We start from the raw sequence: 26,276 nt of genomic DNA, 5'->3' as shown, positions 1-26,276 counted from the left end.
CAGCCACTCCTTCATCCACGGCCTCTGTTGCAGGGCTGTTCCAGTTCCAGATCTTTGATGTGCTCTGCCACCTGCTCTGCCACTCGGCACCATGCCTCACCTGTCCTGATGCCATCTTCTCAATGCTCATCTTCGGGCTCTGGAATCTGCCCAGTGCAGCTGGTGCCTCACCCTCATTCCCATTCAGGAAGCCACTCCTGCTCCCCACACCGGTCTGGCTCGCCACATCCAGACCCTTATGGGTCGTACTCTTAGCCTTAGTCCTCTATGGTGCCAAGGGTGTCAATTCTGGGTGTTCTCACTCCCTATGTAGATCTCACTCTTGACGCAGGTCTCTATTTTGGAACTGGTCCCAGTCTTGGCACCAGTTCCGCTCTCCATGCCAGTCCTGTTTCTGCAACGGTCTCATTCTCCTTGCCGATCTCGATCCCGACGTTGTTCTCACTCTCGACACTGCTCTACCTCTTGGCACCAGTCCCATTCTCAATGAAGTTCCCTTTCTCCATGCCATGATGCCTCTCAGCACTGATCTCAGCATCGTTCTTGCTCCTGACACTAGTTCCTGTCCCGGCACCGGTCTACTTCTCCTGCTTCACTTTGGCACCACTCTACTTGACATCAGTCTCCTCGGCAGTGGTCCTGTTCTCAGCATCCTTCGCCTTGGCACCATTCTTGCTTTTGCCACTGCTTTTGCTTGTCTCAGCCTCGTGAGACTGTGCACACCAAACCAGGTGTTGGCGTCACTCCTTCAGTGGCTCATATGGAAGTCGTTCCTCCTTGGCCTTCTCTTTCTTCTCCAACCTCATTTCAGGGCTCTCTGGTGTCAGACTGTTAGGCCCTGGAGCAGGGCCCTACTGCTGACCAGTGGTCTCCAGCCCATTATCCATGCTGGGACACCTGGGAGTATCACAAATTGACAGGCACAGTGTCCTCAGCCCAGTTGCATACAGCCTCTGCTTCATAAACTGCTTCTTGCCTCCTGCCTCACAGCTCCCGCCATCCTACTCCTCCTGAAGTGACCTCTTCTCCTCTTCCTCTCTCAGAGGATTCTGCACCAGTGGCGCCCCCCTCAGCTTCCTTCAGCTCCTCCTCAGAAGAAGCCTTAGCATTTCCATTGGCCTTGGGGCCTCCTCCCCCAAACTATAGGGCACTCCATGAGCTCCACCACTGAGCGGCCACCAGCCTTAATCTTCCAGTGGAGGAAGTTACTCTGTCTGTTGACTCTACCTGCAGCATATTGACCTCAGAGGGCCCATCCAGGGTGGCCCTTCCCTTCAGCCAGACTATCACGTATGCTGCTTCTGCTATCTGGCAAATACTGGCCTTCATCCTCCCGATTGCTCATAGGATAGAATGAAAGTACTTGATGTCTTTATAGGACTATGAGTACACTCACCTGCCTCCTTGCTCCCTGGTGGTGGATGCTGTGAAAGAGAAAGTGCACCAAGGCCACCAGGCCCATGTACAAAGATGCAAGGAGCCTAGACCTCTTCAGTAGAATGGACTATTCAATAGGGAACAGGTGGCTAACCAGCTAGTCACGTTCAGTTGATACAGTTATGACTCCTTGACTGCTGCCCTCAAGTTTTGAAAGGCCCTCCCCGAAAATCTCATGGAGGAGTTCTCTGCTCTGATGCAGGAGGGCATGGTGGTGTCCTTCACTTGTGTGTCAGCGGCCTTTGATGTTGGCGGTTCTGCAGTTCGCTCCATTGCATAGGGAATAGCCAAACACTGGATGGCCTATCTTGGGCTGTCAGGACTCTCTCTGGAGGTCCAACAAATCATCGAGGATGTCTGATTTCACAGCCAAGGGTTATTCATTCAACAGCTCAGCACCTACCTCCACAATCTTAAGGACTCTTGACGTACCAGGAAGTCCTTAGGAATGTACATGCCTGCTGCTCAGTAGAAGCCCTTTAAGCCCCAACCCCAGCAGCATCAACAGCAGCTCCATCTGTTCTAATTTTAAGGGCACTCAGACTCTTACCCACAAAAGGACTGCTACTCCCACCACCAACCTCCCTGACAATAGTTTGGGGCTGGTCACATCCAGTCTAAATCCTCCTCAAAGTCCTCCTTTTGATGGCATGCTTGAGATCAGAGTACCGGCACCAGTGGATCCTGCCTTACCCTTTCCAAACAGACTCCGTCCTTTCCTCCGAGCCTGATTGGCTATCACATCAGACTGCTGGGTCTTCAGAACTATTGCTGTGGGGTATGCTATCCTGTTCCATTCTGCTCTACCCTGCCACGCACTTCACCCATCCCTCTTCAGGGACCTTCTCACAGAGTTTCAGTCGCTTTTCAATCTGGGGGCAGTGAAGGAGGTGCCCCCTGAGTACAGGGGCAGAGACTTCTACTTCTGCTACTTCCTGGTCCCCAAAGCAAATGGAGGGCTGAGACCCATTCTAGACCTCAGGGAGCTCAACAAGTTTGTGGTGTCTCACAAGTTCTGCATGGTAACTCTGTGCACTATCATCCCCTCTCTGGATCCAAGAGACTGGTATGCTGTTCTTGACTTAAATGACTCTCACTTCTACATTTCCATCCATCCGTCTTACTGCTGTTACCTCTGGTTCACAGTAGGCCACTTGCACTTGCAGTTCATGATGCTCCCCTTCCATTTATCCAGTTCTCCCAGGTTTTTACCAAATGTATGGCAGTGGTAGCCGCCTTCCTCCATCGTCATGGGGTTCAGGTTTTTCCATATCCGAATGACTGGCTCCTCCAAGTGCAGTCCACAAATCAGGGGCAGTTGCAGGTGGTGTTTGCCAGATGGACTCTGAACAGTCTGGATTTGCTGCTCAGCCCAGCAAATTCTTCATTAACGCCAACTCAGTGCATAGAGTTTATCGGGGCAGTCCTCAATGCCATATAGGACAGACTGTTCCTCCCTGATCAGCACTACCAAGCTCTCGCTCAGCTCCTGTGCTCCTTTTCCATGTTCCCTATCACCACGGTCCTCATGTGACTTCAGCTACCAGCCTGCACTTATGTGGTGCCATTCACCAAGATCTGCGTGTGCCCTCTCCAGGTGTGATTTGCCTTGGCGTACTGTCCTGGCTGCGACAACCTGGACATTGTCAATGCTCAGCCTCACCACATGTCCAGTGCTCTCCACTGGTGGCTGTAGCCACTGAACATCCTTGTTGGTGTTTTCTTTCATGCTTCTCAGTCCACGGTGTCCCTGGTCACAGAGATGTCAGCTTTGGGCTGGGGTACTCATCTGGGATGTCTCACAACTCCAGCATTGTGGACAGCAAAGGAACTGTCACTCCATGGCTGCGTCTACACGTGCACGCTACTTCGAAGTAGCGGCAGTAACTTCGAAATAGCGCCCGTCACGTCTACACGTGTTGGGCGCTATTTCGAAGTTGAAATCGACGTTAGGCGGCGAGACGTCGAAGTCGCTAACCCCATGAGCAGATGGGAATAGCGCCCTACTTCGACGTTCAACATCGAAGTAGGGACGTGTAGACGATCCGCGTCCCGCAACATCGAAATAGCGGGGTCCTCCATGGCGGCCATCAGCTGGGGGGTTGAGAGATACTCTCTCTCCAGCCCTTGCGGGGCTCTGTGGTCACCGTGGGCAGCAGCCCTTAGCCCAGGGCTTCTGGCTGCTGCTGCTGCAGCTGGGGGTCCGTGCTGCATATACAGGGTCTGCAACTAGTTGTTGGCTCTTTGTATCTTGCACTGTTTAATGAAAGTGTGTCTGGGAGGGGCCCTTTAAGGGAGCGACTTGCTGTTGAGTCCGCCCCGTGACCCTGTCTGCAGCTGTGCCTGGCTCCCTTATTTCGATGTGTGCTACTTTGGCGTGTAGACGTTCCCTCGCTGTGCCTATTTCGATGTTGGGCTGAACAACGTCGAAGTTGAACATCGACGTTGCCAGCCCTGGAGGACGTGTAGACGTTATTCATCAAAATAGCCTATTTCGATGTCGCAACATCGAAATAAGGTATTTCGAAGTTGGGTGCACGTGTAGACGTAGCCCATATCAACATGCACAAGCTCTGGGCCATTTGCTTTGCTTTTATGGCATTTCTACCTCATGGCCATTGCCATTGCCATCTGATTTCCCTTGTCCACAAAGTGCTCCTCAAAGTCCACAGCGACAAGGCAGATGTGATCCTTGTACTCCTAGCGTGGACCAGCCAGCATTTGTGCTCCATGCTGAAGGAGATTTCTATGCTTTCACCCATTTGGCTTCCCCTGGTTCCGGACCACATCACGCAGAACCACAGTCGTCATCATCATCATCCAGACCTCCAGTCTGTCCACCTCATGGTGTGGCAGCTTTGTAGGTGAGGCCTGCCAAGTGGGCCTGCTCAGGGCCAGTGCAGCAGGTCCCCTTCAGCAGCCACAAACCATGACAGTCCTGAATGCCTCCTGTTGGTGGATGTGTGTCTCCTGTTGGTGCACCCAGCACAATCTTGTGCCTCTGTCTACCTCTGTCCCACAGGTGTTAGATTATCTTGTATCATTGAATAAGCAAGGCCTTGCTTCTTTATCCATCAAAATGCACTGGGCAGCCATATCAGCCTTCCACCTTGGGGAAGGTGGGCGTTCTGTGTTCACACTCCCCATGGTGAGGTGCTTTTTCAAGGGCATGAATCATAGAATCATAGGGCTAGTAGGGACCTTAGAGGGTCACCGAGTCCAGCCCCTTGCTGAAAGCAGAATTAACCTTAACTAAATCATCCCAGCTAAAACTGTGTCAAGCCAAGACTTAAAAATCTCTAGGGATGGAGATTCCACATCCTCTCTAGGTAAAGCATTCCAGTGCTTCACCACCTTTGTGAAGGTGAAATAGTTTTTCCTAATATCCAACCTGTACCTTTCCCTCTTCAGACTTTGGACCATGGTGACTTCAGACCACTGCTCCTTGTTCTGCCATCCATCACTATTGAGAAAAGCCTCTCTCCATCCTCTTCAGAGCACCCGTTCAGGAAGTTGAAAGCTACTACCAAATCACCCCTCACTCTTCTTTTCTGCAAACTAAATGACGCCAGATCTCTCAGCTGCTCCTCATAGGTCATGTGCACCATCCCCTTAATCATTTTCGTTGCCCTCCGCTGATTGTGCTCCAATGCATCTACATCCTTTCTATGCTGGGGGGCCCAAAACTTGATGTGTCCTCTCCAGTGCAGAGTAGAGGGGAATAATAACTTCTCTAGATCTGCTGGAAATGCTTCTCCTAATGCACCCCAGTATGCCATTAGCCTTCTTGGCTGCATGGGCACCCTGTTGACTCATATCCAGCCTTTCATCCACTGTAATCCCCAGGTCCTTTTCTGCTGCATTGCTACTTAGCCAGTTGGTCTCCAGCCTGTAACAGTGCTTGAGATTCTTCTGTCCCAAGTGCAGGACTCTGCACTTGTCCTTGTTGAACTTTATCAGATTTCTTTTAGGCCAGTCCTCCAATTTGTCTAGGTTACTCTGGACCCTATCTCTACCCTCCAACATACCTACTTCTCCCTCATCCACAAATTTGCTGAGGATAAAATCCATCCCCTCATCCCGGTCATTAATAACGATGTTGAACAATACTGGCCCTAGAACCAATCCTTGAAGCACCCCACTTGAAACTGACTGCCAACCAGACATAGAGCCATTTCTCACTATCCGTTGGGCCCAACCGTCTAGCCAGCTTTCTGTCCATCTTACAGTCCATGTATCCAATCCATACTTAACTTATAGGCAAGAATGTTGTGGGAGACTGTATCAAAATCTTTGCAAAATCAAGATATATCACATCCATTGACTTCACCATGTCCACAGAGCCAGTTAACGCTTCGTAGAAGCTAATCAGATTGATCAGGCCTGACTTGCCCTTGATGAATCCATGTTCACTACAGTTGCCTTTTACCAGTCATCCAGGACCTCTCCCGATCACCTCAGGTTTTCAAAGATAATAGCCAAAGGCTCTGCAGTGACATCTGTCAATTTCTTCAGTACCCTTGGATGCATTAAATCCAGACCCATGAATTTGTGTGCATCTAGCATTTCTAAATAGCTCCTAACCTGTTCTTTACTCACCGAGGGCTGTCCACCTCCTTCCCATACTGCATTGGCTAGTGACATAGTCTGGGAGCTGACCTTGTCCATGAAGACTGAGGCAAAAAAAGCATTGAGTACTTCAGCCTTTCCCACATCATCTGTTACCAAGTTAGCTCCCTCATACAGTATGGATGGACCAACTTCACCTGCTTGTCCTCCAGGTACTTATGGGCCCTTGGAACTGCTGGTCACTTGCTTTCTCCTCTACCTCTCCTGGAAAGTGGCCTTCCTGGTGGCTGTCACCTCTGCCAGAAGGATATATGAACTCTGGGCCCTCATGTCTGAGCCCTCTTACATGGTGTTCCGTAAGACAGGGTCCAACTTTGCCCTCACACAGTGTTTGTACTGAAAGTGATCTCCGGGTTCCATGTTAGTCAAGACATTTTCCTGCCTGTATTCTATCCTAAACTTCATGGCTCCCAGCGGGAGCAACAGTTGCACTCCCTCCGTCTGAGAAGGGTGCTTGCCTTTTATATTGACCTGACTAAGCCCTTCTGTAAGACCACACAGCTCTTCCTGGATGTCACTGAACTCATGAAGGGACTCCTGGTGTCATCGCAGTGAGTCTCCTCCTGGATCACATCCAATATATGGGTATGTTATGTCTTTGTGAAAATATCTCTGCTGCCAGTGACAGCACTCTCTAGGTGAGTGCAGGCATCCTCATCCACCTTCCTGGCACATGTGCCTCTCCAGGAGATCTGTTGTGCTGCTATGTAGTCCTCTGTTCATACCTTCACATATTGCTATGCAATTGTGCTTGAGTAACACTGTAACCCCTTGCATCAGGCATGATGGAGGTATAGTTAGTATTTTTCACCTTCTGGGGGTTTTGCCGGTCACGGCTTTGCCCTCAGACTCCAGTTGTGGTGGACTCTACCACTTGTTCCCCCTGACTTCTAGGACCCACTAAATTTTTTGGTGAGCTTAGGAAGAATGTGTTTTTTTTCTCAATTTACGTCTACAGTTAGAGAGAAAAGCAAATTATAAATTAAGGTTAATGTGTGTTTTCATTGGGTAATAATATGGTTTTAAATTTTGTTGTGGACAAAGATGAAATGCTGGCAGCCCCTTTTGCATATCCTGTACTTCTAATCTTATATTAATATAGCATTGTGGCTGTCCTTAAAGGAGTCTATATTTCCTGTCCCTTGTTGAAGTAGAATGTGGTTTTAGTTTTTGCAAAATCATTCTTGTTTCCTTCTGTCCTTGAAGATTTTAATTCACATATACTTGGGTGTGGCTCAGCTCATATGTGAGCAGAAATAGAAAGCAGGCAAATAAACTGTGTGGAGAGAGAGACTTGGCTTCTTGCTTGGATATTAAAGTAGAAGGAATTATAGCGTTCAGGGAACAATTTGTGCTTTTCAGTGGCACAAAATACATTTAAATAGAATTATGGTTACAAATACATATAGATTAATAAAAGTATTATGTTATTTTAACTATTGAAAGAACTACAATTGCATGTTTGAAAGCCTTGAAATCTAAATTAAGAATAAAGTTCCAGGGGCAGATCTTCAGCTAGTGTAGTAATCTGTCATAGCTCCATTGAAGTCAATAGATGCATGGCAGTTTTTAGCTGCTGAGACTCTATCCTTTTAGGCTGCACCAACAAACTTAACTCTAGCCTCACATCAGTACTCACCTTTGCCTGGCCACCACTGCCATACCAGTAACATAACATTTCTAATACAGATTAAAAACCCTCTACTTCAGACCACCTTCCATTCATGACATATGAGCCACAAGCCCAAACGCAGGCACTCCTCAACTCCAATGCTTAAATTTTAGATTCTTATAACATTTCATACAAATATTGTATAGTAGCATAATTAAATCAGGCATTTTGTTACATTTATTAATTTTACATCTTCTCAAAAAAATCACCTCTGGGAGAAATTTCCCTGCACAAGAAATTTCAGCTGGAAAGATTTTGTTTTGAGAAAGTAGTAAGTTGAGAGGACAAAACTTGGCTGATGATGGAAAGTTATTCTAACCTTTTCCGTAGAGTCACCTCAGCAATTTTATGAGACATTGCAGACTGCCTGGGCATATATGTCTGATACTCACCTGACTTTCAATTTATATTAACTGCTTTTATTCTTCCCTGACTGTAACTTGAATGTAATAATTATTACTGAGATATTTTCAGTGTTATGGTTCTGTTTTCTCTTTCTAGTCTGTTCAGTTTACATTTGTAATTTTCCCCTTTCTGCCTGTGAGAAACACCATACCCATCTATTCAAAACACTCTCTCATCTCTGCTTTTGATGAAGAACCTTATTTTCATAAAAGCTTTTCTGAATAGACAGAAGAAGAGTGTATTCCTGTCAGTTTACCTCTTCTTTCGTTCATTTTAATAAATCTGACCAGAGTTTTACCTGTTGCACTTTTCTCTATGGTAACTCCAAGTTACCTGATTATTTTCCTCTTTCAACTGTTCTCTTCCCATATGATCTTAATACTTTTTAACCTTGAGTCGATTATTATTTGCTATGTTTGGAAGAAACAAGACCCTGGTTTATCACCATCATTTATGATAACATGATATTATTGTTTTTCTTTTCAGATGTTTCTAGATGACAATAAAGAAGTTCCTGCCACAGAGATTCAAATATTAAAAGAACAAAACACCAGCCTGCGGGCTGTTATTGCAGGAATGAGGAAAGAAATGGAGATTCTCAGTGGTCAGACACCATCCTTGTTCCCCATGAAAGAAAAGATACCATACACACAGCAAACTGTCACAGAAACAGAGGCAGCTACAGCTGTATTTACTCCAGGTAATATATAGAGAACAAGGTTGAAAGTGCTACTGTGTGGCAATTGTGCATGCCATTTCCATTTTCTCCTTAAGTCATAGTTCTTGCCTTAGAATACCATTTTAATTTTATTTGTTATAAACCAGTTGTAAACAAAAATACTATTATTTTAAAATATATTCTATCATTGAATACTATCTTTCTATATTTTGAAACATTTTAGTATAACAGTTTACTATTTTCTTTTTTCTGTTCCTTTCTCTTATCTGTGAGAAATCCTTTAAACACTCAGAAGGAAATCTAGAATACGTTGGTCATGAATGAACCAATCCATCACAGGAAAAACTGGTAGAATATAAGAACAGCCGTACTGGGTCAGATCAAAGGTTCATCTGGCCCAACATCCTGTCTTCTGACAGTGGCCAATGCCAGGTGCCCCAGAGAGAATGAACACAACAGGTAATCGTCGAGTAATCCATCCCATGTCACCCATTCCCAGCTTCTGAGAGAGGCAATGGAAACAATTCTTGCTAATCATGACTAATAGCCATTGATGGACCTATCATCCATGAATTATCTAGCTCTTTTTGAACCCTGTTATAGTCTTGGCCTTCACAACAACTTCTGGCAAGTAGTTCCCCAGGTTGACTGTGGGTTATGTGAAGAAGTACTTCCTTTTATTTGTTTTAAACCTGCTACCTATTAATTTCATTTGTCCTATGAAAGATCATTACCTAAATCATTTTGTTAGTCTTCAGAGTGCTACAGGACTGCATTTTTGTTTTGTGAAGATAAAGACTAACACGGCTACCTTTCTGTGACTGTTCCACTAGTTTTCGTGTTATGGGAAGGAGTAAATAACTCTCCTATATTCACTTTTTCCACACCAGTCATGATTTCATAGAACTATATCATATTCCCCTTAGTCATCTCTTTTTCAAGCTGAAAAGTCCCAGTCTTATTAACATATGACAGATGTTCTATACCCCTAGTAATGTTTCTTGCCCTTTTCTGAACTTTTTCCAATGCCAAGGTATCCTTTTTTGAGATGAGGTGAACACATCTGTGTTGCAGTATTCATGATGTGATTATACCATACATTTATACAGAGGCAATAAGATATTCTCTGACTTATTTTCTAGCCCTTTCTTAATGATTCCTAATATTCTATTTGCTTTTATGACTATCACTGTACATGGAGTGGATACTTTCAGAGAACTATTTGCAATGATTCCAAGATCTCTCTCTTGAGCGGCAACAGCTAATTTAGTTTCCACCATTTTATATGTATAGTTGGGATTGCATTTTCCTTTATGCATTACTTTGCATTTATAAACATGAAAAGGCTTCTCCATTTTGTTGCCTAGTCACTTAGTTTTGAGAAATCCAGCTGAAGCTCTACACAGTCTACTTTGAATTTAACTGTCTTGAGCAGTTTTACATAACCTGCAAATTTGCCATCCTATTGGTTACCCCTTTCTCCAGATCATTTATGAAAATGTTCTGTAGAACTGATCCCAGTACTGTCCTCTGTGGGACGCTGCTAGTTACCTCTCTTCATCTGTAAACTGACCATTTATTCCTACTCTTTATTTCCTGTCTTGTAGCTAGTTATCAGTCTATGAGAGGACTTTCCCTCTTATCCCATGATTGCTTACTTTGCTTAAGAGGCCTTTGGTAAGGGAACTTGTCAAAGGCTTTCTGGAAATCTAAGTTCTTCGTTGAGTGATGGCTCCAAGTGTGCGCCAGTGTAGGTGCTGGGTTCGTACTGGAACCACAGTCTGGAGATTTTTCTAAAGCCATAGTCACCCTGACTGTGCATGCTCAGGCAGTGCCTCATGTCGTTCATGCCATAGGGTCACACGCAGGGTCCGGCTCCCTCCAGTACCTCTCAACTGCCCCCACCCACTGCAGACAGAACAATCTTCTCTTCTCAGTGGTCTTACCTCAGAGTGAGAGTATTTGTTCTTGTTTACAGTTTTTTTTGGTCATAGTTTATCATTTTCATTCATAGTTCTTCTTGTTACTTTTTTTAAAAAAAGTAGTTAGTTTTTTCTTGTAGTTTTTAATTAGTTACATAAATTTCCGTTTGTTTAAAACAAAAACAATTTAAAAAAAAGAAGAAGAAAGTTGATAAATATGCTGGGTTCACCGGGTTTTAAGAAATGTGAAACATGCCGTGAGGCAGTGCCAGCCTCAGATGGACATTCCTCATGTAGTTGTTGTTTGAGCAAGTTCATGTGCCTCAAAAGTGTCCACATTGTTCAAAGCTAATTGTGAGAGCCCTCCATGACAAGGAAATGTGGCTCCATGTGATTTTATTTGACAAAGCCAGAAACCTAGGGAACAAACAGGAAGAATTAGAGGCCCTGGCACAGTCAAAGAAGTATGAGGTGGTTGGAATAATGGAGGCTTGATGAGACGATTTGCATAACTGGAGCACGGTCCTGGAAGGTTATAAACTGTTTAGGAAGGACAGATGGGGAGAAAAGGAGGAGTTGTGCTCTATGTGAGGGAGCAGTATGATTGCTCAGAGCTCCAGTATAAGGAGGGAGAAAATCCAGCTGAGTGTTTTTGGGTTAAGCTTAGAAGTGGAAGCAACAGAGGTGACGTTCTAGTTGGTGTCTGCTATAGACCACCAGATCAGGGAGATGAGGTAGATGAGGATTTCTTCAGTTAGCTAAGTGAAGCTTCCAGATCACAGGCCCTGGTTCTCATGGGAGATTTTAATGATTCGGACATTTGTTGGGAGACCAATACAGCAGCATACAGACAATCCAGAAAGTTTTTGGAGAATGTTGGGGATAACTTCTTCGTACAAGTGCTGAAGGAACTGAACAGGGGCCATGCACAACTTGACCTGCTGCTCACAAACAGGGAAGAACTAGTAGGAGAAATAGAAATGGGTGGAAACCTGGGCTGCAGTGACCATGAGATCGTAGATTTCAGGATCTGGACAAAAGGAAGAAGGGTGAGCGGTAACATACAGATGCTTGATTTCAAAAGAGCAGACTTCGACTCCCTGAGAAAACTGATGAGCAGGATCCCTTGGGAAACAAAGATGAAGCGGAAAAGAGTTCAAGAGAACTGGCAGTATTTTAAAGAAGTATTACTGAAGGCACAGGAACAAACCAGCCTGCTGCATAGTAAGAAATGCAAACATGGTAGGCAACCAGCTTGGCTTAACAGGGAAATCCATAGTCAGCTTAAACTCAAAAAGGATGCATACAAGAAATGGAAATGTGGACAGTTGACTAAGGAGGGGTGTAAACATACAACTGGAGAATGCCAGGGAGTAATCAGGAAAGCAAAAGCACAATTGGAACTGCAGCTGGCAAGGGATGTGCAGAGTAACAAGAAGGGTTTCTACAGGCATGTTAACAATAAACGGGTTATCAGAGAATGTGTGTGGCTGTTACTGAATGAGAGAGGTAATCAAGTGACAGATGATGTGGGAAAAGCTGAAGTACTCAGTGCTTTTTTTGCCTCAGTCTTCATGGACAATGTCAGCTCCCGCATGACAGTCCTAGACAATGCAGTATGGGAAGGTGGACGGCAGCCATCTGTGGGGAAGGAACAAATTCTGAGCTATCTAGAAAAACTAGATGTGCACAAATCCATGGGTCTGGATTTAATGCACCCGAGGGTACTGAGGGAATTGGCAGATGTCATTGCTGAACCTTTGGCCATTATCTTTGAAGACTCCTGGAGATCAGGAGAGATCCCGGATGACTGGAAAAAGGCAAATGTAGTGCCCATCTTTGAAAAAAGGAAAGAAGGACAATCCAGGGAACTATAGACCAGTCAGTCTTACCTCAATCCCTCGGAAAATAATGGAGGAGATCCTCAAGGAATCCATTTTGGAGCACTTGGAAGAGGGGAGAGTGATCAAAAGCAGCCAACATAGATTCCCAGGGGCAAGTCCTGCCTGACCAATTTGATTAGCTTTTATGATGAAGTAACAGGCTCTGTGGACATGGAGAAGTCAGTGGATGTGATATACCTTGACTTCAGCAAAGCTTCTGATACAGTCTCCCACAACATTCTTGTCCATAAGTTAAGGAAATATGGATTGGATCCTTGGACTATAAGATGGATAGAAAGCTGGCTTGATGGTCGGGCCCAACGGCTAGTGGTCAATGGCTCAATATCTGGATGGTGGTCGGTTTCAAGCAGACATGTTGGCATGTCAGGGTCTGGTTTCCATTAACCCATTTTTATTGGCATTAATTATATTGCCTTCTTGTAATTATTTGAGTCCCATTTTAGCCATTCTGTTATTTTGCCTAGAATCAATGCCAGGCAAGCAGTCCTATAATTTCCTGAGTTGTCCTGCTTGCCCTTTTAATATATTGGCAAAACAGTTTTTTTCCAGGATTCTGGAAAAATTGTTCCAAGGGTTATTGACAATAAGTATGCTAACACTAAGGCTGCTGCTATGCTACCATTCTCCCATCAGAGGTACCATGGTAATGAGGCAATTCAAGGAAGGCTAATGAGGTGCTACTGTGCATATTCAGAGTCTCATTAGCATGATGGTAGCCATGCGAAAAGACTTGAATTGCAGATTGACAGTGAAGATGGGGGCAGCTTTGAATTAAGTGCCTTGCTTTGACTCCAACCTAGTTCTGTGGGAGTAAGGGGATGTTGAGGTGGGGCACTTATTTCGAAGCTGCCCCCATCTTCACTGTCAATCTGCAATTCAAAGTCTGTTTGTGTGGCTGCCATTATGCTAATGAGGCATTTAATATGCATATTAGTGTCTCATTAGCCTTCTTCAAATTGCCTCATTGCCATGGCACCTCTGATGGGAGAATGGTAGTGTAGCAGCAGCCTTTGGCTACCATCTCCTAATTATCCTTCAGGTTAAAACTCTCAAATCTGGCATTATAGCATCCAGCAACATCTGTCATCGGGCAGGGCCACAGATGTTGCGGGACCAGAGAGTCCCAGGGCTGGGAGGAGGAGGGGCCAGCCAGACCAGAAGCAGGAGCCCTAGGCAGGGCAGTCACAACTGGTCTGGCGGCAAGGGGGCAGCAGCAGCCAGGGAGCCTGGGTCAGGAGCAGCAGCAGGGAGAAGTAGTCTCCATGCTGGTAAGATGGCAGCCCAGGCTCACCACGGCTCATCTCATGGGCCAGGTGGGAAGCCGTGGCCCGGGGAAGCTGCAGCTGGAGTTTCATGCAAAGCTACTAGCTAAGGAGAGGCAGCTTGCAGCAGCTTATCCCTGGGGCTGAGTAGGAAGCCATGGCCCCGGGAAGCCATGGTTAGGGCTGCGCGGGATGATACAGCCCCAGGAAGCTGTGTCTGGGTCTGGGAACCAATGGCTGGAGAGCCTGTGGGAGTAGAGTGGGGATTAGGAAGCCACAGGTGAAAGTATGGAGGGGAGCTCAGGAGCAGGGTTTGAGGCCAGCAAGGGGGCAGAATTGACCACCTGGTCCAGCAAAATGTCTGGTCTAGAACTGCTCAGGTACTAAGGGTGCCAGACCAGGGATCTTCAATCTGCATGTATACTTGGAACTAATTTGTAGTGTGAAGACCAATTGCCCAAGATTATTTCCTTCAAAACAGCACCTTTAAACAAAGTTATTGCTAGGTGGAATCTCATGATTAATGAAACATGAGTCCATTGCATTATCTAGAAATATTTGTCATTCAAAGATAAATAATAACCATATACTGTTAGGTTACCCTACAGTACCTGCATATTCAAGACTGCCTACTATAAAATATTCATTACCTATGCTTAAAGGTCTGCAGCCTGCTGCTCTGGAGCCACACGTGGCTCTTTAAGGACTTCTTTGTGGCTCCTGATGCTATAAGTGCAAAGTAAAACAAAAACAAAACACTCCTGATTATTTTCAATAAATGTTGAACATCCTGCAGTAAACATGGATTGCATTTCAAATTGTGTGTGCACTGTTATTAAAATAGGGGTTACAAAAAGTACAGTTCAATTTATTTATTAAGGACCATCTCATCTTTGTATGCATTGCAGCTCTTGAATTATTGATATTTTTAATAATAAATAAATGAACATACAGGCTGAATAAAATAAAAATGGCTCTTCTTGATATTTTGCTTGCTGACCCCTGCCTATGCTGGAACAATGTATCAATGTTGTAATCTGCCCAGATTGTTGCTTTTTAAACTCTCCCAAATAAAAGATTCTTGGTTTGTGCTGTACTTCTTATAGGCGCTAATATGATATGGTGTTTTTGCTTCATGTACCTTTTTTCTTTCAGGTCATAGTGCAATTTGTTCTGATGAAGTTTTTTGTAATGCTGCTTTGAAGAAGCTTCAGGCCAAAACAGCCCAGTTGGACTCCAAGATAACACAGCATGTCCATAAGGTATGAAGAAGCTTAAGCTACCGAAAGCTGTTATCTTTGCTATTTTATATATTTTTATTGTACTAATTTTCTTTGTAGGTAAAATATTCAGTTTGTGCAGCAAGAATTAGGGTTGCCAGCTCTCCTGACCACAGGGACTGGATGCCATTTGCGACAATTGTGTCCAGTTCAGGAGAGTTCACAGCCCTAAGCAAGATCTGTCACAGAGGCTGGCTCTTACAGGATTGTCAGGGACTGGCCTACGTGTGACAGATTCCTGAAAGTCAGAACAAAAAGCAGTCAAGTAGCACTTTAAAGACTAGAAAAATAGTTTATTAGGTGAGCTTTCGTGGGACAGACCCACTTCTTCAGACCATAGCCAGAGGCTATGTCCCACGAAAGCTCACCTAATAAACTATTTTTCTAGTCTTTAAAGTGCTACTTGACTGCTTTTTGTTTTGATAGTGTATAGATTAGCACGGCTTCCTTTCTGTTACTGAAAGTCAGAGTGAGCCAATTCAGACCCATCTGGAGGTAATTATATCCCTGCATGAAGCTCCTGAGGAGAGGTCCTCGCGTAAGAGCTATGCAGGATAGTACACCAAAGCAGAGGCCTGGAAGGTGTGCTGTGGGGTGCAAAGCACTCTTTTAGGAAGCCCAGTCTTTTAGGAGCTACATGCTGAGCTACAGCTGACAGACTTCCACATACTCTGGTACAAGCAAAAGATAGTCCTCACATAATAGGCAAGAGGCCTGACTCGAGGAAGGGACTGAGTCAAGAGAACCATGTTGGAGGGGAGTGATGGTGGCCCCTGATTGGAAAGGATAAACTAAGGCTAACTCTCTTACCCAACTAGCATGCTACGGTGAAGGTTTGTGTTTATTTTCATCAGGCCTTTCCTTAATAAACTAGACCACTCAAAAGGGGCATAATTCACTGTTTAAAGCCTTGTTTGACTTATTGATGATGTATGGGAAAACTGAGGCTTGGCCCACCAGGGGTACTACAGATCCTCAGTGTAAGACTGGAGAGGAAGCAAAGGTGGCTTTAAGCCAGCTTGGTGTTCCTGCCATCCTGGGGCAAGTTGGTGTCTGGTCCTATCCCTGGTTCATATTCTTTCTTGATGTTTCAGAAATATTTATTGACTTTTTTTATGTCCACCCCTCGTTTGTTGTTGTTTGTCTAAGCTATGTAGATTTTGCTCTTAGAATTTCCTCATAAATTGATCTTCTATCTCCTGCAATCATTTTTATTTCTCTTTTCTATATTCCCACAGATATTTCAATATCTTTCCTATAATGTGACACACACAAATGAACTCAGTATTCTAAGTGAGATCTCACCTGAGTCTTAGTAAGAAAGCAGAACTATTATGTTCAATATGAACTATTTAACAAATAAATATATAAATAAATGTTGATGCTTCATAATGTGTAGTACCCTGTTATATGCAATTCAAAACTGCATTCACCTTTTTTACAACACTATCATTCTGATACACTCATGTCTGATTTGATGTTTGCTACAGCCATAAGAATGTTTAATAGCATAGAAAATGTGCCTTAATGTATAGATTTATGGAGCTCATTTAATTTAACAAAGAGAATAGTAATGGATGACTTGATTACTTTTATTTCCTGAGTTGTCCTCACCCTTTTAAAATATTGGCAAAACATCAGTTTTTTCCAGTCTTCTGGAAAAATTGTTCCAAGGATTATTGAAATTGGGTGACTTGATTACTACGCTGGGGTGGGGATCCCCCAGACTTTGGTCTGGATCTGGATTGTGTCTTGCTTGGATCTGAACTCCAAGGTTTGGGGCTTCCCTCCTCAGCATCAAGCCTGTGGCTGGGTGTGGGGTAGGGAAACACAAGCCTCCTGGGCTGGAACCAGGCAAGCCAGGGCCAGATCCAGCCCAGAAGCTCTGCCGAGCAGTGGGGGAGGGATAGGAGGTGGCTGGAATAACAGATAAGTGCCACCCCCAGTCCTGTAGCCCAAACTCCTGCACTCCCATCCTGCTCCTTCCCCCTCCCACCCAGACTCTTTACACTCACCCTGACCACTTCCTCCCAGACCCTGCTACCCAAACCATCCTACACCCTTCCTCTCACCCAAAATCCAGATCCCCAGCCTGCCCCTGCAGCCCCCTCTCACCCAGATACCCCCACCCTCAGGCCGCCCCGTGCCATGCTCCCAATGAGATCACTCACCTGCAGCCCACTGCTGCACCACTTCTCACTTGTGTGGCCCCTGACTGATTTGTCTGTGGGTCAGTGGCCCCCCGACCCCAAAAACTTTCCCCATCCCTGATCTATAAGTATCTACATGGGGAGCAAGTATTTGATGATGTGCTCTTCAGTCTAGCTAGAAAAGATATACCATGGTGCAATGGCTGGATATTGGATCTAGACAAATAGAGGCTGGCAATAAGCTATAAAATTTTAACAGTTGAATATAAATAACTATTGGAACAATTTAGAAGTTGTTCTGCTGGCATCTATATCACAAAGTTGAGTTTAAAAAATTCTAATAAAATGTGCCCTAAGAATTATATTACAGAAATTGTGTGGTCTCTGTTATACAGGAGGGCAGACTAGATGTCACAATGGTCCCTTTTGACCTTGGAATGTATTAATCTAACACATAGAGATCGCTTTCAAATTCCTGCTTGAATTTACTTTATTACTTCCTGTAACTTTAGCATAACAAATACAAGTATAAAGACAAATAATGTAGATCATTTTGCTGTCAAGAATGTAGTTCTTATATGTTGAGTGGTTATGCTATATTTATATATAAACATTTTTTTCAATTGTAATCCTGAATAAGGATCAATTTTATGAATTTGCTGAGTTGCTAGTTTTTAAAGCTGAAATCTAACAGAAACTTGCCAGTTTGATGTGTTTATAGTCACTACTGTGATGAAAATTAATCAAGATAGCCCATATTTTTCGAGTTTGTTACATTGTTTCGAGTCACTGAGTTTAGGAAGAAAATGCTTGAACAAAGATAGCTGTTTCCCATTTATTCCATCTCACATTACAAGCTAGAACCAACCAAAACCAGCTGGGCTAATCTGCTAATGATCTAACTCAGTTACTGTGACAGCAATCAGATCCATCACTACTCAGCCCAATACACAACAGAGTCCTAATAAGGAGAATTAGCTTATTAATCTTATTCTAGGCTGTTTTTTAGTCAGCTTTTACTGTGGAAAGTATTTCTCAAATTTGCTGGTATTAATCAGAAGTTAATTCAGTCATTCATTTATTTATTCATTCAAAAGGGGATAAATATACAGTGTACAGGTCAAAATTAGGCACATCAGATTTTCTAGGTATGTGCTGAATACACAAATGCAGCCTTTCAAACAATTGTCATAGAATAAGGTGGAGTCTCAGGAGATTTCTTATTACGTTTCATTATGCACATCAGCTATCAATTATTTAGTACTGTCAGCACATTTTTTCTTGCAAGAAATAAGGATGTCTTATTTAAAAGACTAGTTAAATAGTTAGGTCCCTGCTATTTGAATTGTTTGGTATGAAAAAGTCAAGTTTAAAATGTCAAAAGCAATTGCTGAAAGTTATTTAAATCTCTCGTAAGCTGCTTTGCTTGGGCTTTCAAAGGAGTGCAAGCATATAGCATTAATTAGTTAAAATCCAAAACATTAGGTCTCACTAAAACATGTGGGCTCACAAGAGAACTTTATTATTTATATTCATGGAGAGAAGGAGGAACACAATTTTTGAAATGAACTCTTAGTTTCTTCTTTGTCCTGTTAACATTGGAATGGCATCCCTTCCACACAGTTAGTCCAAGTTTTGGTAGTATTTCTGGATTCTGCAGCTTCTTTGTAAATTTATTTAGCTCTGGGATCCACGTGAGGGAAATCTTTTTTTTGGGTCTGTTTATCAGAGCACTCTGATTTCAGCTTAGTTTATCTGCTGCTTTCATTGATATCCAGTAGATGGCAGTGGTGTATAACTTACTTAGACTTAGGTCCGCGTGTGTATCTGGGCACATTGGGCAACAAGTGCTCGCCAGCGATTTTGGTCGGCTGCAAATAATTCCGCCTCCTCTCATGATATACCAATGTTTAATAAGTCTTCCTTAAATGTGGTGCGCCAGGTCTTGAGTGGCCTGCCTCTCTTCCTTCTTCCCTCTGCTGGTATCCATCTCATTGCAGTCTTTGGGTGCAGTTGATCTGGCAGGTGCAGAACGTGTCCAGCAAACCCCACTCTGTGCTCTGTCACGATATCCTGCAGTGCCCGTTACCCACATCTTTGTAGTATCTCCTCATTGGTAACGCGATCGCGGTGGTGAGACCCAGGATCTTTCGTAGGCAACGCTGGTGGAATACATTGAGCTTGCATGCTACTTTTGACGTTATTTTCCACGTTTCGCTGGCGTAAATGGTGACTGGCATGACGATGGTGTTATACAGTCGAACTTTTGTTGCCGTGTTGATTGTTGGTGTAGACCAAATTGGGCGCAGTCTTTGGAACACTGCTGACACCTTACCGATTCTGCAGTTAACATCTGCCTCAACACCTCTGTCGTTAGACAGAGTGCTGCCAAGATAGGTGAACCACTGTACTTCTTCTATGGGCTGGCGTCTGACCGCTAGTGGTGTGTTTGTCTGAGTGTTCCCAACCCGCATCAACTTTGTTTTATCACCATTTAACCTCAGCCCAATTTTGCCGGCTTCTGCTTCCAAATTTGTCATCATGCCTTGCAAGCATTCGCTCATTTCTGCTAGCAGTGCAATATGGTCTGCAAAGTCCAGATCCGTGAGTTGATGCTGATCTTTCCATGAGATACCTAGATGTGCGTTGCTCATCGCCTTTCTCATGATGAAGTCCACCACCAGAAGGAACAAGAATGGAGACAGGATGCACCCTTGACACACTCCGAAGTCGATGTTAAAGAAATCTGTCATCTCATTATCGGTCCTCACGCAGCAACTAGAGTTTAGATGAAGATTTTGGAAGATGTTGATGTAGTGTTGTGGGATGCCATATGTTCGCACTATGTTCCATAATGATTCTCTATGAACGCTGTCAAATGCCTTTTTAAAGTCGCTGTAGTTAATTAACAGCAGCTGTTGGAACTCGATACTCTGTTCAATGATGTTGCACAATGTGAAGATCTGTTCACTACACGATCGTCCGCAGTGAAATCCGGCTTGCTCATCACGCAGTGTTTTATCCACCACATTCTGCAACCTCCTGAGTAGGACGATGCAGAAGACCTTACCTGGGACCGAAAGAAGTGTGATACCTCTCCAATTGTTACAGTCAGTGACATTCCCCTTCTTTAGTAACTTGACAATCATTCCCTTCCTCCACTCGCCTGGGATGCACTCTGTTCTCCAACATTCATTCAACAGCCCTGTCAGTTCCTGCACCACGGAGTTTCCACCATACTTCAATAGTTCAGCTGCAATTTGGTCTAGGCCAGCAGCCTTGTTGTTCTTTGAGCCTTTATCGCTCTACGTGTTTCCTCAATCTTGATCATGTCTAGGTCTACTTCCAGCTCGTCAGGGAGATTGAAGTTACTGAAGTCATAGGTTGTGGTTGGGTTTGGTTGATTCAGTGTTTCTTTGAAGTGTTCTACCCAGCGCGCATCTTGCTCTTCTTTACTGAGTAAGATCTTCCCATTCTTGTCTTTCATGGGAGCATTGCTATTGCTTCTTGCTCCTGTTAACTCCTGGACATTACGATATAGTGTCTTGGTGTCTCATTTCTTTGCTGCCTCTTGTGCTTCAGCACCTTTACGTTCTAACCATTCTTTCTTGTCAGCGCGACAGCTTTTCTTGACTCTACGATCCAGTAACTGGTACTTCGCCATAGCTTCCGCTTTCTCACCTGGCGACTTTGGCTGATCTCTTTGCCTCTTTGCAACCTTATGTTCATCAATCAGCTGCCAGGTCCTGTCCTGTATCCAGCGTTCTTTTTGTGTGCCTCTCCTTCGACCAATCATCTCTTCTGCAATCTCAGTCACTGCTCTTTTGAACTGCATCCACTGGTCTTCGAGTGAAGTTTCATGTTGCATTTCTTGAAATCGGTTTCTAAGTTTAAGTTTGCACTGTTCAGCTATGGCTTGGTCGTTTAACTTTTCAACTTCATAGGGCCGAGCTGTTTGCCATTCTTGTTTTCTTTTAAGGTGAAGACGGAGCGATGCCATCAAAAGATGGTGGTCTGACCCAACATCAGCTCTATGGTATACTTTCACATTTAGTACAGCTGGTCGCCATTGTTTGCTGATGCAGAAATAGTCTATTTCATTGTTAGTGGTACCATCAGGCGACCGCCATGTTTTCTTGCGGATATTCTTGTGTGTGAAATAGGTGTGTCCAATGCACAAGTTGTTCATGCTATAGAATAGTAGTAAGCGCTCTCCATTGTCACTCGTTTGCGTTGACGATCCGTACGGGCCAATCACATGTTCCCATCCCTGTCTTCTGTTATCTATTCGCGCGTTCATATCACCTATGAGTAACTTGATGTCATGATTGGGAACATCACTGATGGTGTCTTGTAACAGATCGTAAAATGCTTCTTTTTCAGCTTCGTCAGCGTCCTCGGTTGGTGCATATACTTGGATGATTGTAGTTTTCGCATGCCTTGACTTGAATCTCACTGTGATAATAAGTTCGTTCACTGGCTTCCATCCAACCAATGCCTATGACGCTTCCTTACTTAATATCAGACCTATGCCGTGTATACGCTGACTATTGTTCCCTGAATAAAGAATGGTTTTCCCATCACTAACTAGCCTATTACTTCCTGTCCATCTCATCTCGCTAGTGCCTAAGATGTCCATTCGATAACTGTCAAATTCACGGAGTAATTGCGCTAGGTTTCCACATTGGTATAAGGTCCTTACATTCCATGTTCCAATTTTTGTTGTGGTTTTGGCACTTAAAATCGAGCTCTGCATCAGGTACTGAACTTCCTTTCAGCTTTCACCCAGCACCGTCATAAAAAAAGAGTCAATACCTTCGCGCTGAGTTAATTTTTGTTTATTTTGTTTGGTTGCACTTGTTGTTTCTGTAGCAATTGGTAGGTTTTATGGGATCGAGTTGCTAGCCCGACGCCCAACCTTCCTCCTTTTTCATCCAGGTTTAGGACTGGCAATGGCGGAGTTAATGGTGTATAACATTTCTTCTACAATCCCAGAGGAATAGCCAAGTAAGTCTGTAGCTTCAACAAACAGCTAGGGGACCAAGTGGTCCAAGGCACATGGTCAACAGATGAACGGCTCGAGCACATCAATTTCTCCTAGAACTGAGAACAGTTCACCAAGCCTGCATGCACTTCTCCACACAGATCTGCAACAATACAGTCCACTTAATGAGGGACAGTAAAGCAGCAATGCACTGCATAAACAAGCAAGGCAGAGTATGCTTGAGAAAACTCTGCCAGGAAGCATTGCAGTTATGGGAGTGGTGTATCCTCTGGCAAATCCACTTGCTGGTGACTTACATACCAGGTAGGAACAACATACTCACAGGCGACCTTGGTCACAATTTTCCCCTCGACCACAAGTGAGAGATCAACAGATCCACCATCTGCCATGTCTTCCACAACTGGGGCTTCCCAACCATGGATCTGTTTGCCACTACTGCCAAAACATGCTACCCCCATTATTACTTCAGACATGAATTAGGCCGCAGTTCACTGGGGAATGCTGTCAACATCACATGGAATGCACCTTTAGCATATGCATTCCCACCAATTCTTCTCATTCAGAGGGTTGTGGTCAAGATAGAATGGGACAGGGTTTGGGTCATATTCCTAGCACCCAGATGGCCCAGACAGACCTAGTTCTCTGAGCTTTTACAGCTGTCCAGACATCACCCACACCATCTTCCTTCCATGTCTCTGCTCTTGACCTAGTAGAACAGCTCCATCCGTCACCCACCCATTGACTGCCTTCACCTCCATGTGTGGTTCTTGGTTGGCTGACAGATTTAGAGCTGCATTGTCCACCTCAGGTCTGCACCATCCTTAAAAACAGCGGACAACCTGCAACTAAAAAACCTATTCACAAAAATGGCAATGTTTTATAGGTTGGTGCTGCTCCCAATCATGCAACCCTATGCAAGCGGGGATCCCATATATACTTACTTACCTACTTCACTGCCAGCAAATGAATCTGTCAATCAGTATGATTAGGGTCCACCTAGCAGCCATATTGGCCTTCCACTCACCTATCCAAGACCTCTTGGTCTTCACCCACCCTTCCATCAAGTGTTTCCTGAAGGGCCTCCACAACACCTTTCTGCTCAGAGAGCTGACACCTGCATGGAACCTCAACCTACCTTGGCCACTAGCCCATTCCCCAGGGGGCCCGCAACAGTCAGCCCCATCCCCAAAACACCACGGACTCCATGTGTGGCAGGGCCTGCCATGCAGGGCACACATGCCAGTGCTCCCAGGACATCCCCATCCCTTGGCCTGGGTGTGGGAGCTCCTGCCCACAGGAGGTGAGAGGTCATGAACCTCAGGACTGGGCTGTGAGACTGATGTACTGTCTGTCTCTCCCTTTCTATCCTTACAGCTATGACATCAGAGTTCTGTCAACACATATTTCCTGACAGAACCTCTGTTTACAGAACACATCCACACTTAATACAGTCTCCCACTGCCAATGCCCTGTGTCGACAGAGAGCAGCCAGACTGCCCAGCCCTCTGTTGACACAACAGCCAACTGGATGCTCTGCAGACAGGGCAGCCTGGTGAACTGGAAGCCCCCACTGTCGACAGAGGGCCCCTCGCAGCGTTCTATACTACTTTTTGTCAACAGAATCTGTCAGTAGAGGCACTATGTGTTGTACGGTCAAGACAGAGCTCTGCTGGGAAAACTGCTGCATTCTGTCGACAGATTCATGACAGAACACATTTGTAGTGTGAATTCCTCCTACTTTTGCCAGCAGAACTCTGTAGTGTAGACCCAGCTAAAGAGATTAGTTACATCTACACTGGAGAGTTTGTACGCAAAAGTGGGGTTTTGTAGACAAAACTCCTGAACTGTCTGCACGTAAAATGTGTTTTATCAACAAAAACGTTGACAAAAAAGCTGTGTAGATGCACTGGGGGGCCCTTTTGTTGACAGAGCAGATTAAAAGATTGATCTGTTTTTATGTGTAGATGCAATCTGTCAACAGCAGTTTTGTCTGGACAGCTCTTCTGACACTGCCTTCTGTAGATGGATTCTTCTAGTGTAGACATAGCCTTAATGTTTAATTTATTGTCTACTATGAATCCTCATTCTCCAGCTCTTCCTTACTTTTGCTGCTGTCTAGGTTACAACTGTGCTTTTTGTTTCCTCCTAGATGTCTGGTGTTACATTTGCTAGAAATGTAGTCCATTGTGGTGTATGAGGATCAGTATTTTAATCCTTACAGTCACAGGGAGTTAGTCATGTTAGTTTGTATCTTCACAAAACAAAAAAGCACTTTAAACACTAACAAAAGACTATTTCCAGATCTGAAGAAGTGGGTCTGCCCCACGAGAGCTTGTCACCTAAGAAATTATTTTGTTAGTCTTTAAAGTGCTACATGACTGCTTTTTTGAGTTAATCTTTACAGTGTGGATTTGGACTCTAGTTGAATTTACACCTCAGTCTGCTAAAATGGCCTCCAGTATTGGCTCAAGTTGAAAGTATTACCATTCAACTGGTTTGTTGTTGGGTTTTTTGTGGATGGGTAGTGAGAGGCAGGCAATCAGCTTTTAAATCAAATAGCTTGTATTCTCCCTTCATCCTTAAATGAAAGGCATTTTTATGCTTTTTCCTTTTCAGGGTTCAGTGGTCCAAGAACTTCCAGAAGAGATTGTAGATCTCAGACAACAATTATCAGGGGTGGGATCAGGCAATGGACTCCACCAGCATATGAATTGCTCTGTGCAGGAGATGCAGAGCAAACTGAAGGAAGCAGTGAGAAAGATCTCTATTCTGAGCCAAGAAAAACAGCAACTCATTGAAATGGGAAACAGACTTCGAGCTGAACTTGGTGTAATATCAAAAGAAGGTAAATTCATTCTAAATAAAGCTCTTGTTGCTGTTGGGAACACAAATCACAGGGATTTGAGACTGAGTGCGACAGATTCTAATGTGAAAGTATGGGAAATGGACTGATACTTGAGACTGCACATATTTTTTTCTAATACTAATTTCAGAGAGGTAGTTGTGTTAGTCTGGTTCAGAAAAGACGAGGAGTCTGGTAGCATCTTACAGACCAAAAATTTGATTATGCCAACATTATTTGTGAAACATTTTTATGGCTGACTTAGAATGCTTCCTCAGGTCGTCTCCTCAAGTGTCCCTCCCCTACTTGTGTTACGCTGATTTCTTCATCATCCAGATCCACAGAAAGGAGACTCTTGGAGAATTCCACTAGGATTTCAATAATTTTCATTACCCTTATCAATCTCTGCCTGGACCCAATCCACCTAAGAGATCCCCTTATTGGACACTAAAGTCCAAATAAGTTATGGTCACTTAAACACCACCTTATACCATAAACCTACTGACCACTATACTTACCTTCGTGCTTCCAGCTTTCTTCCAGAACACTTTGCTCAATCCATTGTCTTTGGCCAAGCCCTAAACCCCTGCATTTGCTTCAGTTCCTCAGACAGAGACGTACACTTACAGGATCTCTATCAAACATTCTTAAGACTACAATACCTATATGGGGAAATGAAGAAACAGATTGACAGAGCCAGCCGGTCACCTACTACAGGACAGATCCAACAAAAAAGTGACAGAACACCACTGGCCATTATCTACAGGCCCCAGCTAAAATCTCTCCAATACCACATCAAGGATATACAGACTAGCCTAGATGACAATCCCTTGCTCTCACAGACGTTGGGAGGCAGGCCAGTCCTCACTTACAAACAGCCACCCTACGCCCTTCTGAAACAAATACCACCAATTATATACCTCACCCCAGAAACATTAAATCAGGAACCAATTGTGCAACAAACCATGTTGCCCATTCTGTTCACACATCTGCCTTACTGATATTATCATAGGACATAATCACATCAGCCATATCATCAAAGGCGTTTGTCCATGTGCACATCATCTCAAGTGATATATGTGCCAGTGA

General features: G+C 44.3%; 1 protein-coding gene across 1 annotated transcript in view; it reads left to right on the top strand.

Annotated features, from left to right (window-relative positions):
• The window catches only part of CCDC57 (coiled-coil domain containing 57), a 95,841-nt gene that overhangs the window by 53,325 nt on the left and 16,240 nt on the right, over positions 1–26,276 (top strand). The window contains exons 10-12 of the mRNA XM_075014145.1: positions 8,630–8,843; positions 15,066–15,172; positions 24,962–25,190. Of these exons, the coding sequence (XP_074870246.1) occupies positions 8,630–8,843; positions 15,066–15,172; positions 24,962–25,190 (550 nt within the window). The remainder of the gene's footprint in view (positions 1–8,629; positions 8,844–15,065; positions 15,173–24,961; positions 25,191–26,276) is intronic.

This window comes from Carettochelys insculpta, chromosome 20 (assembly GCF_033958435.1).
Source record: "Carettochelys insculpta isolate YL-2023 chromosome 20, ASM3395843v1, whole genome shotgun sequence".
Classification (NCBI taxonomy): Eukaryota; Metazoa; Chordata; order Testudines; family Carettochelyidae; genus Carettochelys; species Carettochelys insculpta.
Note: the sequence above shows the minus strand (reverse complement) of the source record. Positions and strands in the feature narration are given on the sequence as shown.